At 44.5% G+C, this 14,694-nt stretch overlaps 3 protein-coding genes across 12 annotated transcripts in view; all 3 read left to right on the plus strand.

Annotated features, from left to right (window-relative positions):
• The first annotated feature begins 153 nt into the window (after positions 1 to 153).
• LOC101752749 (dihydroorotase, mitochondrial) lies at positions 154 to 3,707 on the plus strand. 9 transcript variants are annotated; one of them, XM_022827626.1, is made up of 8 exons: positions 154 to 548; positions 648 to 716; positions 893 to 1,211; positions 1,316 to 1,497; positions 1,827 to 1,960; positions 2,148 to 2,502; positions 2,840 to 3,000; positions 3,219 to 3,707. In XM_022827626.1, the coding sequence occupies exons 3-8, from the start codon at positions 910 to 912 to the stop codon at positions 3,420 to 3,422; spliced, it is 1,338 nt and encodes a 445-aa protein (XP_022683361.1). In that variant the 5' UTR covers positions 154 to 548; positions 648 to 716; positions 893 to 909; the 3' UTR covers positions 3,423 to 3,707. The 9 variants fall into 9 exon arrangements, with proteins under 9 accessions (XP_022683361.1, XP_004973396.1, XP_022683363.1 ...); XM_004973339.3 differs by having other exon boundaries at positions 919 to 1,211; XM_022827628.1 differs by having other exon boundaries at positions 951 to 1,211.
• Positions 3,708 to 7,184: 3,477 nt separating this feature from the next.
• On the plus strand, positions 7,185 to 12,542 carry LOC101754248 (sulfate transporter 1.2). 2 transcript variants are annotated; one of them, XM_004973342.2, is made up of 14 exons: positions 7,185 to 7,530; positions 8,932 to 9,294; positions 9,370 to 9,418; positions 9,528 to 9,735; positions 9,811 to 9,985; positions 10,077 to 10,142; positions 10,236 to 10,349; positions 10,489 to 10,605; positions 10,689 to 10,815; positions 10,902 to 11,188; positions 11,270 to 11,460; positions 11,536 to 11,621; positions 11,707 to 11,783; positions 12,025 to 12,542. In XM_004973342.2, the coding sequence occupies exons 2-14, from the start codon at positions 8,962 to 8,964 to the stop codon at positions 12,166 to 12,168; spliced, it is 1,974 nt and encodes a 657-aa protein (XP_004973399.1). In that variant the 5' UTR covers positions 7,185 to 7,530; positions 8,932 to 8,961; the 3' UTR covers positions 12,169 to 12,542. The 2 variants fall into 2 exon arrangements, with proteins under 2 accessions (XP_004973399.1, XP_022683423.1); XM_022827688.1 differs by lacking the exon at positions 12,025 to 12,542 and adding an exon at positions 11,867 to 12,002.
• Positions 12,543 to 13,037: 495 nt separating this feature from the next.
• The window catches only part of LOC101754918 (tRNA modification GTPase MnmE), a 5,801-nt gene continuing 4,144 nt past the window's right edge, over positions 13,038 to 14,694 (plus strand). The window contains exons 1-3 of the mRNA XM_004973344.4: positions 13,038 to 13,479; positions 13,576 to 13,714; positions 13,876 to 13,997. Of these exons, the coding sequence (XP_004973401.2) occupies positions 13,090 to 13,479; positions 13,576 to 13,714; positions 13,876 to 13,997 (651 nt within the window). The 5' untranslated portion in view covers positions 13,038 to 13,089. The remainder of the gene's footprint in view (positions 13,480 to 13,575; positions 13,715 to 13,875; positions 13,998 to 14,694) is intronic.

Raw genomic sequence — 14,694 nt, forward strand, 5'->3', positions numbered from 1 at the left:
GGATCTGCTGTGGATTGATATGTTTTTGGAGGAAATTTTTTTTGAAGAACGTCCGATACATAGTTTTGGGGAAGAATTTTTTGAAGTATCTTGCGGTACTCTTAGACACCGAATCCGAAATTTTCATCAAGTGCGGTTGAGAGGAGGCTGGCGTCCGTCCGCCCGATCCGGCCCTCCCTCTCTATCTCGTCTTTTCCATCTCTCTGATCTGCCCCCTCTCTCTCCCCTCTCCTTTCCCGATACGAATTTCCGAAGCCTCCCCCATCCCATTCCGCGTCTCAGATCCGCAAGCGGGAAGCAATGGAGGGGAGGTGGTCGGCGCTATGGCGGCCCTGCGTCTAGGGATGACGCCATTTCGCGAGCGGCAGGCTCTGTGGTTGCCCCGTGCCCGGCGACAATGTGGGTTCGCAAGTTGCCGGCAGCGGCGGTGGACAGGCCCCCGGTGGAGCCGCACTCCCTGAAGAAGGTAAGCGCCTCCGGTCACTGAAGCACTCCCTGGATCTGTTCGCCTCTGCCCACGCTCACCTCTTCATGGCATATGCCCAAAGGTAAATTCGCTTGCCTCCCCCCTTGCTTTCCTCAGAATCTGCGAAACCTTGCGGTGACTCTGACTGCATATTCTCCTGGTCTCGTTGATGTGGTGATAGGGCAGCAAGATGATTCTTACCGGGTGCAAGGTTAGGGTAGAGTACGGCGCCAGAACAGGGGCATTCTAGGTTTGTTTCTCTCCTCTTCGTGGTTCTGAATAGCCTACCAGATGTAGAACTTTTTTGGCACTCCATTTTATCTGAGCTTGCAATTATCTCGTCAAACACACAAGACACAGAAGATTCTCACAGAGAAGCCAATAGCAATTCTCTGAAAATTAACTATTATTTCTTGCCTGACACAGAAAAGTAGAAAACTTCTATGTTGCAGAAATTCGATCCTTCTGTGATTTGTGAACACAGTTTTGGGAAGCCAATGCAGGCCGCCTCCACCACCACCACCGTCCGCACGCACACGCACACGAATCCTCCGTCGGCCTCCTTCCTCCGGCTGCCTCCTCCTCGCCGCGTCAGCTTCCGCGCTTCTCCGCACCTGAGCCTGAGGGCGACTGCCATGGCAGCCACGTCGCAGCAGCAGGAGGAGCAGCTGATCATCACGCGCCCCGACGACTGGCACCTCCACGTCCGTGAAGGCAGCGTCCTCGAGGCTGTGCTGCCACACAGGTTCGTCTGATCGTCGTTGCTGCTTGGTTCTTTGGTGGGCGCATGCCGAGTGTTCGACGCAATGTCTCTGAGAGGTAGTTGTTTGGCTGTGTTCTCTGTGGCAGCGCGAGGCATTTTGGGAGGGCCATCATCATGCCCAACTTGAAGCCTCCGGTGACCACGACGGCGCGCGCGCTGGAGTACAGGGAGGAGATCATGAAGGCGCTGCCACCCGGGAGTAGCTTTGAGCCACTCATGACCCTTTACCTCACGGACAACACTAGCCCAGAGGAGATCAAACTCGGAAGTATGAATTATCTCCATGCAGTTACATGTTCTTCAGACCTTTTTCATCTTCAGATCTTAAGCTGCATCTTTACCTGTGGCATGTAGATCAACTTCACGTGTCATTTGTCTGGTTGTTTTGCGTTGCATCCATGTGCTCCTAATGAGTAAAAATCCAACAAGTAGTCAGTGCTATTGTTGGATTCACTGTCTATTTGTGGTAGACTCACACACAATGCAATGCAGATGTACATATGTGCTAATGTGCTTAAAATACCAAGGTTGTGTGCATTTATCCATCTATGGATTATCTGGATGGTGATGTTTATGTTGAATGCTATGTGGTTTTAGGAAAGAGTGGTGTAGTCTTTGCTGTGAAGCTGTATCCTGCCGGAGCAACTACCAATTCCCAAGATGGTGTCACTGATATTGGGAAATGCATGCCTGTCTTCGAGGAGATGGTCAGACAGGAAATGCCCTTGCTTGTAAGTAGCTTTGGTGCATTGCATCCTTGATGCACTACTGACCTTTTGATTGGAGTTGTGATACACGTGACTAGCCTTTAATGGACATAATCTGTTGAATGGTTCTTGCTTCTACTATTCGGTAATTTATTTTTTGCTGCACTTCCTTATGCAGCGGCTTTTATGGGTACTTGTGATTTTTCTTCAGGTTCATGGAGAAGTCACGGATCCGCATGTTGACACATTTGACCGTGAGAAGGTTTTCATTGATAGAATATTGGCACCACTTGTACAAAAACTTCCACAGCTGAAAATAGTCATGGAACATATCACAACTATGGATGCAGTGAACTTCATAGAATCATGTGAAGAAGGTGTTGCATTACTGCTAGAATGGCATTATACTTCTACCATTTTCTATGATTATAACACTTTCATGTTCCCAGGTCATGTTGCTGCGACAGTGACTCCCCAGCATCTCCTCCTCAACAGGAACGCTTTATTTCAGGGTGGCTTGCAGCCACACAATTACTGCTTGCCAGTACTGAAAAGAGAGACTCATAGTATGTTGCAATCACCCTCCAATAAGAAATGCTACCAGTTGTTACAAATGCACAATGATATTTCTTTTGGTTCATGAAATGACTAGACATTTCCTAAGCAATTATGAAAATCACCTCCTAAACAGGCACGATGATAATCATTTTGGTTCAAAATACGATCAAATATTCCATCATCAATGTATAATTAGATACATAACAATGTTCCTGTATTACATTTTTTGTTGCCTGGTTAGATTTGGCTTCTGCCCATCATTTTAATCAACTGTCATGTGAAAAGCTCTTGTTTCTGTAATTTTGAACAGTACCCCTGTTAACTGTTTCTCAACCTTCTACCCAGGACAAGCTATTCTATCTGCTGTAACAAGTGGGAGTAGACGGTACTTTCTTGGCACTGACAGTGCTCCCCATGATAAACGGAACAAAGAACGTTACTGTGGATGTGCAGGAATATACAGTGCTCCTGTTGCCTTGTCCCTTTACGCGAAGGTATTTGAAGAGGTAATCTCTATATCTATCACGTCCATCCTTATCACTAATCTTCTCTTCCAAGAGAATACATGATCATTTACCACCACCACTACTAGATTTCAAGAAAATTATCTTGGTGTAGATTTGTGTCAATTTCACAATACTGAAGTTGCGAAGTATAACAATCCATGTGGATGTTGAAAATTCTCTTTCTAATTTGGTTTTTGGACATGTTTCCACTATTTCAGGCTGGTGCCCTAGATAAGTTAGAAGCATTTACGAGCTTCAATGGCCCTGATTTTTATGGCCTCCCAAGGAACACTTCAAAGATTGTCCTGAAAAAGAGTGCCTGGAAGGTTCCTGCAACCTATACATACAGTTCAGGGGAGATTGTGCCCATGTTTACCGGCTGCACCCTTGAATGGCTTCCATCTGATCAGACCGAAGAATAAACAATATTGTTTACTTGGGGAAATCAATTCCATTTGTTTCCCCTTTCTGTTAGAATCAGCATAGCAAACTACGTGGAATTCTTCAAGGCTAGATTAGCGAGAATAACATATTGAAAGCAACAGCGAAATGTCTGCTTGTTGAGCTGTTATATTATATCCTTTTGGGATTGCAGACTTTGTAAGGAATCGGTACTCGTAGTCTAAGAGGGGGAGAGGGTGAATTAGGTAACTTACTTATCTATAGCTTTCATTACTTTACATCAAAACATAAACTAGATCATACTATCTAGATGTGCAATCTATGGTGATCTAGTGTGAAACCATCATCCAAAAATAAATTTTACAACACCAATCTTATCAAAATACTAAAATACTATTTTAGGAAAGTAATGGCACGTAAGTTATCAAAATACTAAAATACTACTTTAGAAAAGTATGGTACTCTCTACGTCCCAAATTGTAAGTAATTTCAAGAATCTTGGAGAGTCCAAATATCTCAAGTTTGATTAAAATTATAGAGAAAAATATAAAGATTTATGACATCAAATAGGTATACTATGAAAATATAATTGATAAAGAATCTAATGATACTTAGTTGACATCATAAATGTTATTATATTATCATATAAATTTGATCAAACTTGAGATACTTTGACTCTCTAAGATTCTGATTCTTGGAATGACTTACAATTTGGAACAGAGGAAGTACATAAGGAAGTACATAAGTTGCAAGTATGAAATATGAAAACGTAAGAGAGGATGAAGGAAGCAAACTCTTGACATGTTCCTGTCGATGTGTCCTTCCCCGTGAAGCCGCGAGCCTCTCCAATTTCAGCATTTTTCCTTTGGCTGAGCTAAATTGCATCACACAAGTATCACATCGAGCTGCAGCAGCCGCAAGCCACACGTCAGTTCTGGTAACAAATCTAGCACCCATCCTCCCTGCTCAATCCAAAATCGATGCCTGACGGCGGCGTCGGTTGCGCCCGCCTGCTCCAACGAACGGCTCCAGTAGCTGCTGGATCGCGCCGAGCATGCAGATGGCCGCGCGTTCTCGTCCCCATGGAGAGGCTATCGATGCGACAAAGGAGATGACGGGGATGGGGTTGGGCATGGAGAGCAGCACCAGCACAGAAAAGGGTCCGCGACCTCGCGGCGATAGCGCCATGGCTGCAGCCTGCAGACAACATCGTGGGCCAGGCGACATCGGGGCTTGCCGCTGATGAGGTCGCAGGCTTCCTGCTTGCTGCGTCGGTGTCAGTCGGGGGCTTGCGGTGCTCTGTGGCTGCTGGTGTCGTGGGTTTGCATTGTGCGGCAAGGGCGTCGGGCAGGCACGGGGCCGGCGGCGGCACTCCTCGGCAAAAGAAGAGGAAGAGGAAAGGGCGACGAGAAAAGAAATGCAGATGAGATACAGTAGAGGGTTCAGTCAGCGCGCCATGTCAGTTTTAGTTGTACATGTGGACGAGTTCAGATCTAGATGATGCAACATAAAAAGTTCATAAACCCAAATATGCAATTTTGAAATTTGTGAACCTAAGTGACACTAGCTGTAATTAAAATATACTACATGCAGCTATATATATAGCTAACGCACGGTCGTCTTTCGTCTGAACGTGACGAGCGGGTTGGCATCTTCCAGGCAAGAACTTTCAACATGACAACGTTATTGTCGATCAGGCGCGTGGAAAAATGTGGTGCAAGTACTCCAACATTTGGACGAAGTTGTATATCCTCGCTGATGCTGACACTGTTTGCGTTTGATTCTTTGAAAAATGTACATGATGCCAGAGAGCTTATTAATTAATTAAGGTGGTGAAAATGCAATTCCTTTGGCCCCTACGCCAACTACAACTCCACACAACCATACGCTAGCGGAATTAAAAGCACTTCTTTTCTTCGAGGATGACTTGAAATGCTTGTTCTATATACTCCCTCCGCTCCAAATTACTATTCATTTTGATTTTTCTAAATACATCATTTTTTCTATAATATCTAAACATAGTATATATCTAGATGCATATCAAAAGGTATGTATCAAGAAAAATCAAAACAAACAAATAGTAATTTAGGACGGAGGGAGTACTCCACTCGTTTTTAATATGACATTTAAAACAACCTAATTAGTTCAAATAAACTAGCTGGTTTGTCATATAATATTTATATTTGATAACGGAGTCGTAGTATTATATGACAAACTAGTTACTATACCTAATAAATTCCTCCCTGGCTATAATTTGGCAGACTTGTCCCGTTTGTTAACTAATGTGTCCAGTACGTAACATTTTTGTGTAAATGGAATAAAATTATTCCTTGACAAGTTGACATGATGAAACCTAATGGCCATTTTCAATCGTACGTATCCTGCATTGGTAATTCGCTGCATCGCCACCATTCAAAGTGCACGATTGCGGATAACGACCTCAGCCGCTGCGTGACTCATCCGTTGGCACTTTGTGTTTTGTGAATGGTACTATCTGTTGATTTACATCAGACCATGAGATCAAATTTGAAAGGAACACTATATATTATATTAAAAACCAAGACCAAGCAGTAGCGTGAAAGAATCTCTAGCGCAATGGTCAATGGTTATAGCACATAAGTAGCACCTAGATTTGACTCACTGTGGAGATGAATTAAACAGGTTTGAAATAAAAAAAATAGGTAAGAGATTCCCCTGCTGACTTCGGAAAAAAAAAGAACATATACAGAATATATGGGTGCAACAACATATGATTTTCACACTAATTATTTAGCGTTGAAAATTACCACACACCGCCATGCACAAAATTTGCATGAAAAATCTTGTAACTGGGGATGTGCACGTGTGTGGGAGCTTCTTTGAAATTTAGTATTCCTTTTTATAAAACCTTTTAATCTTCTTAGTTACGGTTGGGAAAAAAGACTCTTTGAGAATTCCCAACCGGAATCCCGCAGCGGTTAACGAGATCGGTGTAGGGATGAGAGTCCGTCGTCTGCCAAGTCTCCATCCGGCATAATGCCCCCGCCAGCAAGGTTAAGAGCTCTGGGAGTGATATGAGGTGCTAAACTTTAACACTGTCACATCAGATGTTTAGATGGTAATTAGGATGACTAAATATGAGCTAATTATAGAACTAATTGCAGAACCTTGTGCTAATTCGCGAGACGAATCTATTAAGCCTAATTAATCCATCATTAGCAAATGGTTACTGTAGCACCACATTGTCAAATCATGGACTAATTAGACTTAATAGATTCGTCTCGTGAATTATACTCCATATGTGCAATTAGTTTTATAATTAGTTTATATTTAGTATTTCTAATTAGCATTCAAATATCCAATATGACAGGTGTTAAATTAACGGGGTGTTCCAAACATCCCTAATAATGTCGCGGGCGCGGGCGCGAGTCCTCGCGCCGCCGGCAACCTTACATCGACGACGCGACCTACCGCAGCTATCACGCCTAGGTGGGCCCACATGTCACCGGGGCATGGGCGCCAGTCTCCTGAGTCCTCCTGGTCCCCGCTTACTATTCCACGGCGACTCAGGACGGTTCGTTCGTCGTGGCTGGTGTGTGCACCCGCGCGCCGACCGCGCGAAACAGTTGACTGGACCGGCCGGCCCTGGCCCGCTCGCCAGCGACGTCAAGGATTGGGCCTGTAGGTAAGTGGCCCAGTAGCCATGGAGCCCACAAGGACTTCCGGTTGCCGGGGAGATTGTGCTGCTGCACCGGACCGCGACGTCGCCTCGGCTCGACCGCTCGACCACCACCCGCTTCCCCTCTCCCCTCGCTCCGTCGCTCGCTCAGTATAATTGCAGCGCAAAATCTCCGCAACGCTCCAGACAGACACCCATGAATGATCATTGCTGCTCTCCATTTGTAGAAGGGAGATCGTTCCTTTGACCCTGCAAATTCTCTTCTGTATATATACAAATAAATTATAAGCGGGCGCGGCGGTGCTCGATCTCCGAGTCCTCGTTGCGCACGCCCTGCACCCGGCGGCCCGGCGTCCTTGGCCTCAGGCCAAATGCGGCGGTCCTGGTGGGAAGCTTGAGCGGCCGGCGCTCCATTTGCTCGCAGGACGCGCGCCCAAGGGCCGGCCAGGGCCCCGTCTCCTTCCCGCCCGGTAAAATCTCCGCCCTTCCCCCCCTCCCGTTGCGCTATCCTGTTCATCTCGCTCGTTTCCAGAATCTGTTTGGATTGGAATATGGTCATTGCAATCTTGGGCCTCCTTTCTCTTGGGGATTTTTCGCCTTTCTCTCTCGGTTCCTGGGCCGGTTTGTTATGAATTTTCCGGCAATCAGTTCCGTTTCTTTCTGTTTCGAACATTTCCTAAATATTTTAGCCCCACTGTTAAGTTCAGAGAACACCCCGCATCACTGAATCCGCTTCTCTCTGATGGTCATGGCCCATTGTTTCATGATCGATTACACGAATAATAATTGGGTTAATCACCTAGTGTTTATTCCCAGCTCATACATTAACATGGTTCACAGGTTCAGCATGATTTGTCCTGACTTCGTTAGCATGATTGTCAGAAACAGCACTGCGGCTCTGCACCTCACTTTTCATACTGGACCTAACCGTGCAACAAGAGTTTGCTGCAACTTTCGCCTGCAGTGCTTATAGAATGTTCAGTATAGTAAGTAGTTGACAATTCAAGGAAAAAGTTGGTTCACCCACCCATTGCTGCAAACTGCATACTCTTCTTAATTTTCCCCAGCTCCTCTGGCTTGAAGGGCAATTAGCAATTTTTTAATGTTGGTATGTAACTGATTCGGTGTTGCTTATCTCAGCTGCTCATCTGTTAGTATCTTCGCCCAGAAACTTGGAATTTTTTTTAAAATAAACTGTCAACCATCTCTACTACACTCTGTGTTTTAAAATACATGGAGGCAGAGTTGGAAACCATTTTAATTGTCTCGAAAGGTACGTTCATAATTTAAAATTGTGTGCTAGATTTTATAAGCATAGTAGTACTGGAAACGGGCAGACCAAGCTATGTCTTCGAGACTGAGTCAGTTCCCACAGCACCATCCTTGCTGTAACTGGACAAAACTATCTCAATATATTTGCTTGCTTACTTTGGACTGCCTGTTATCAATCCAATAGGAACACACAGCTAATTTAGCATCTTTTACCCATACGGAATGTGCCAAAACTTCAAGTCTAATTGATGCCTCCAATTATAGGCAGATTGCCTGCCTGTTTGTTTCATAATTGATGCCTCCAATTCATTTTAGTACATCACTCAGTGAACAAGTTATGGACTTCTTCTTATTCTTCTGAATTTACAAAACATTTCTGGTCGATTGATCGACTTTTGTGCAATTCATTGGACCTCATCAATTCATTCAAAGTATAGATTGTTCCTTGTTACAGTTTATAATTCCTTTCCCTTTCATTTCCTATGATATTTACTGTGTTTTGTTCTTGTATCCATTGGTTCCATGGCAGAGTACTCTCACAGTCTCACTTATAACTCACACTCTTACATTTTTAAGCTTAATTCACTTATTTTTTTCAGGTTAATTAGAAGTTATTTCAGTATCCAAAGATGGTTCATCATAAACCAGATGAGGCGACATCAGATGAAACCAACATCTCCACACAGCCTCTCTCCTATAATCCATCTCAAGCGCCACCTGTGTACAAGGTTGGGTATCCTCCTCAGAGGAACCTCACCACAGAGTTTACGAACACACTGAGGGAGACATTCTTCCATGACAATCCACTAAGGCAGTACAAGGACCAATCTGGGTCGACAAAGTTCAAGATGGGTTTGCAGTTCTTGTTTCCAGTCTTTGATTGGAGCAGGACCTACAACTTGAGCAAGTTCAAAGGTGATCTGATTGCCGGATTGACAATTGCAAGTCTCTGCATCCCTCAGGTATCAAGGTTGACTGCACCTATCACTATAAATTTACTACTTACTGTGCCTGACATCGAGTCTTGGACTAAATAGGATATTGGCTATTCGAAGCTCGCTTATCTGGATCCACAGTATGGGCTTTGTAAGTGTCATCAATTTGGGTGTTCCAACAATGAACCTTGATTTAAATTCTTAATTGATGGGTCTTATCACTGCTATTGTAATTCTATTTTTTTGTTATTTGGTTTCAGACTCCAGCTTCATCCCCCCATTGATATATGCTGCAATGGGTAGCTCTAGGGATATAGCAATCGGGCCAGTTGCGGTGGTATCTCTTTTACTAGGTTCACTCCTACAAAATGAAGTTGACCATGAAAAGAATAAGGAGGAATACTTGCGTCTTGCTTTTACGGCAACCTTCTTTGCTGGTATCACTCAAGCAGCCCTGGGATTTCTAAGGTATACCGTGAATGGTACACTACTTTTAAGCAAGATACATGTAGGTCAATCAATCTCAGAACTGCTATTTTTCAGGTTAGGATTCCTCATCGAGTTCTTGTCGCATGCTGCAATTGTTGGATTCATGGGGGGAGCAGCAATCACTATTGCCCTGCAGCAGCTCAAATATGTGTTGGGTATCAGGAACTTCACAAAGGAAACGGATATAGTTTCTGTTATGGAGTCTGTTTGGGGTTCGGTTCATCATGGGGTACTTATCTTGAACTTAACACGTATGAATAAAATGTTACTGTCAGACTGACTATATAGTTATCTGATAAGGCGTGATTTTGTATATGCAGTGGAACTGGCAGACAGTTGTGATTGGCTTCACTTTCCTGGCTTTTCTTCTGCTTGCAAAGTACATTGTGAGGTTCCCCTTTTTTTTCCATACAATTTAGTTTCAATATTTGTTCTTTTTTAGAAATTTGTAACTTAATAATGATGTTTCATATGCACAGGGAAAAAAGAATAAGAAGTATTTCTGGGTGCCAGCTATTGCTCCTATAACTTCGGTCATTCTTGCTACCCTTTTTGTGTACCTTTTTCGTGCTGACAAACATGGTGTTCAGATTGTAAGTACTCAAGTTAGTACTATCAAGGCTCAATAGTTTTTGCATGACCTCAACCACCACAACCATATGAGCCCCAAGACTCAGTTCATATCGATCATGTTTTAACTAGCGAATCATTTTTGGCACTTGGTAAACACAGGTGAACAATATCAAGAAGGGCATCAACCCATCATCTGTGCACAAGATTTATTTCACTGGTCCATTTGTTGCAAAAGGTTTCAAGATCGGTGTTGTCTGCGGCATGATCGGTTTGACAGTATGTATGCAATGCAAATCTATCTTGGCCCTTCATATTCTTTTCCAGATTATTCTCACATCAATCTTTGTGCACCTTATCAGGAAGCCGTGGCGATCGGAAGGACATTTGCTGCCATGAAGGACTACCAGTTAGATGGAAATAAGGAGATGGTAGCACTTGGAACAATGAACGTTGTAGGCTCAATGACGTCTTGCTATATTGCAACAGGTAACTATATCTACTTTTCTGAAAGGAATTGTAGTGATATTTGATATTTCTGAAAACTGAAACCTGTTTGCTGCAATTTCTCTCAGGTTCTTTCTCGCGTTCTGCAGTCAATTTCATGGCTGGGTGCCGAACACCAGTATCTAATGTGGTTATGTCAATGGTTGTGCTTCTCACCTTGTTGGTCATCACACCATTGTTCAAGTATACTCCGAATGCAATCCTTGGATCGATCATTATTTCTGCTGTGATCGGCCTTGTGGACTATGAAGCCGCAATTCTCATTTGGAAAGTTGACAAAATGGATTTCATCGCTTGCATGGGAGCATTCTTTGGTGTGGTTTTCAAATCTGTTGAGATAGGTCTCTTGATTGCTGTAAGGACCCATCCCAGTCTTGACTGTCCAGTATTTATTAGAGGGATAAGTGAAACTTACTGATATTTTCGATATTCACAGGTGTCAATCTCGTTTGCCAAAATACTTCTTCAAGTAACAAGACCAAGAACTGCACTTCTCGGAAACCTTCCAGGCACCACAATTTACAGGAACACTGATCAGTATCCAGATGCAAGGCATGTTCCTGGGGTGGTAATAGTGAGGGTTGATTCTGCTATCTATTTCTCCAACTCCAACTATATCCGAGAGAGGTATACATATGACTCCACCTTGTGCTGCATGTATAGCTTGAGTATCCTCATAAACTTTTGTGTGCTCCATTTCAGAATTCTGAGATGGTTGACAGATGAAGAAGAGAAAGTCAAGGCAGATGGACTGTCTAAAATCAATTTCTTGATAGTAGAGATGTCGCGTAAGTAGAATCTTCTGTTAATATGATATCATGAGATGTTATCTGTGATTGCACTGATGAAAGCCAATGCAAATTTTGTTTGCAGCGGTTATAGATATCGATACAAGTGGTATCCATGCTCTTGAAGATCTCAACAAGAATCTTCAGAAGAGAGGCATTCAGGTAAGATTGAAATTAAAATTGACTGACTAGTTAAAAAAATAGTTTCAAGAAATTTTCGGTGAATCTTAGGATTTGACGTGCAGCTTAAAAAGAAGAAAGTATCTTATTGGAGGAAAAAGTCAAAAAATCTTGCACAAGAAACCTGAGAACAGAAATAAAGGTTACAAATGATTAAGAAAGAACTGAACTTAACTGTGCCATTGATTTTAATGGATATATTACGTGTTTGTGCATGTGGCAGCTCCTCCTATCAAATCCTGGCTCTGCTGTCATCGAGAAGCTCCGTTCGTCCAAGCTAACTGAGCACATCGGAAGCAATCATATTTTCCTGACAGTTGCTGACGCTGTGCGTTTCTGCACTTCAAAGTCGATGCAAGAGCCCTGAACTGAAATGGATTTACGTCAGGCATCTGCACGCCAGTATATGCATCATGTAAAGATGATACAGGATTACAGGTCACAGGAATATAGTTTCGAAGGTGGTTATCGGCTGCTCGCTGTTGCTTAATGCAAAAGAGGGCGATAGTGTTTCAGATGTATGTAGTTCTGTTGTTTTGAACGCTGCTTACATACAGGTGGATAGGAACAATGTGTAGCTAAGTGCTGTGATCATTGTGCAAACGGAAGGAAACATAGACCCAAAATCCGAAATGTGATCAGTCAGTCAGGCGGGCACTCCCTTGAGGTGTTGAGTCCCTCCTATATTTTTGAAATGAATGAAAGAAGAAGTTAATAAAAAAAGTCAATTAATTTGTGTTATTGTTTTATTTCGACATTTTGGCCGCATTTGTCATTGGTTTATGGAGGTATCAAAGGAGTACTTTCTGGAAAATAAACCTACTTAACACATTGTTAGATGGGTCTGAATCGTGTTTTCACTGTGATCCAAGATGTACTAGAAATCTAAGTATTTACAAAAAAGTGTGACAAAAAAAGGTGCGGAGATTTTCTCGGAAAGAAGTGTAGTGATTTGTATACAAAAAGAGAGAGAGAGAGCATCTTAATTATTGCTTGATAAAATGTTTGTGGCATCAAATTCTGAGAAAATTTCAACAATTGAACTTGTAACACAGTTGCCACAATGCCACATCGGTTTGTACTTCTAATCTCCCCGTGGATATGGGCCGTGAATTTTAGGATCCAGAGGGGTGGGTGATGGAGAGATGCTGGAGCGGGCTGCCCGTCCGGCTCCGGCCCACCCAGACCCAGCTGAGTTAACGAGCGACCCTCCCCAATCGCAACGGCTCGCTGCTCATCCCAATCCAATGGCCCGCGCCGCCGCTCGCCTCCTCCCCCTCTTCCTCCCATGGCGGCGCCCGCCGCCGCCCCGCCTCTCCGCCGCCGCCTCCTGAACCCAAGCAGTCCCAGAACACTTGCCGCACGTGCCGACACCCTCGTCCTCCCCGGCGACGAGCGCTCGCCCACGCCGCCGCGCCTCCCGCACCAGACGCGCCAGGACTACGGCGGCGGAGGCGGGGGTGGCGCTCCCGGGACCATCGCGGCCATCGTCACCTCCCTCGGTGGCGGTCCCGCGGCGGTCGGGATCGTGCGGCTCTCGGGCCCCGACGCCGTCGCCGTCGCCGGCCGCGTGTTCCGGCCCGCCAGGAGGGAGCCGGCGCAGGCGCCGTGGCGGCCGCGCAGCCACTTCGTGGAGTACGGGCTCGCGCTCGACGCGGATGGCAGCGTCATCGATGAGGTAGACGGCGGCGCGGCTCGGTCCTCCGCTTTTCGCTGGCTGTGCTTTGCTGCTTCTCCACATGTTAGCTGCAAGCTCACCTTGCTGTTGCTGAAGGTCCTGGTGGTGCCTATGCTGGCTCCGAGGTCGTACACGCGGGAGGATGTGGTGGAGCTCCAGTGCCATGGCAACGACCTCTGCTTGCGCCGCGTGCTCAGGGCTTGCCTGGAAGCTGGCGCCAGGCTTGCTGATCCTGGTCAGTTGCTACTCACGCTCTCCTTATGGAACTGCCATTGTGCCTTGTACCAAGATTGCTGGTTAACCGTTCATAGAGAAATAATTTCGTCAATTATGGATTCTTAGTTTCTGGAACCAAATGCTATGCTCTAATCCGCCAAGTTTGCATCTTCTTTCCAGGCGAGTTCACTCTTCGTGCCTTTCTGAATGGGAGATTGGACTTGGCCCAAGCAGAGAACGTGTCAAGGCTCATTTCAGCAAAATCAACAGCTGCGGCAGACTCAGCTTTAGCTGGCATCCAGGTAATCAGTTCATGGGCTTACATTGATGCACCATCTCCGTTTACGTATACATTGACATAGGCGTTTCAAATTAGGCTTTTGAGCTTAAACTTGGAACCCCAGAAGCTTAAGCCGTTCCAGAGTGGCTGCAGCTGAAACAGATTCATATTAGGATAAGGAAGAAGTCCAGATAACACCCCCCCCCCCCCAAAAGACATCTTTTAATATGTAAGCGAGTAATATTTAATCAATATGAACATACAACCCTCTCTAGATTCAAATACTAGGTTTCACAGAAGAAAAAACCAATTTATTTTTCTGGAAAACCTGGGCCATTGAGTGATAAATGCTCTCTTTTGACCGTCTGTTCAATTCAGATTCTTCCGCCAGCTACTTGTGCTGTTCCTCATGCATTCAACAGCACTGTCATTGTTCCGATGTGTAGTCTCTTATTGCCAAACAGCACCAGTTTCTTCTGTTGGTAGTACATTGTCACTTCTATTCATTCTTTTGTGTGGAGGTTTCGTCATTCCCCAAAGTAAGCCCCCTTGCCTTCATAAAATCTACTTAATTAGGCCATATGTTTGTTCAATGTTTCCATATAGAAATGTACAACTTTTATTTCTTTGGGAAACTTTTTGTTGCGAGCTGTTAACAAAGGAACAAATAGTTGAAGTAATCAGGAACCAATCCATTTCCTGTACCTATATGAGGAAAT

This window comes from Setaria italica, chromosome VI, assembly GCF_000263155.2.
Source record: "Setaria italica strain Yugu1 chromosome VI, Setaria_italica_v2.0, whole genome shotgun sequence".
NCBI lineage: Eukaryota > Viridiplantae > Streptophyta > Magnoliopsida > Poales > Poaceae > Setaria > Setaria italica.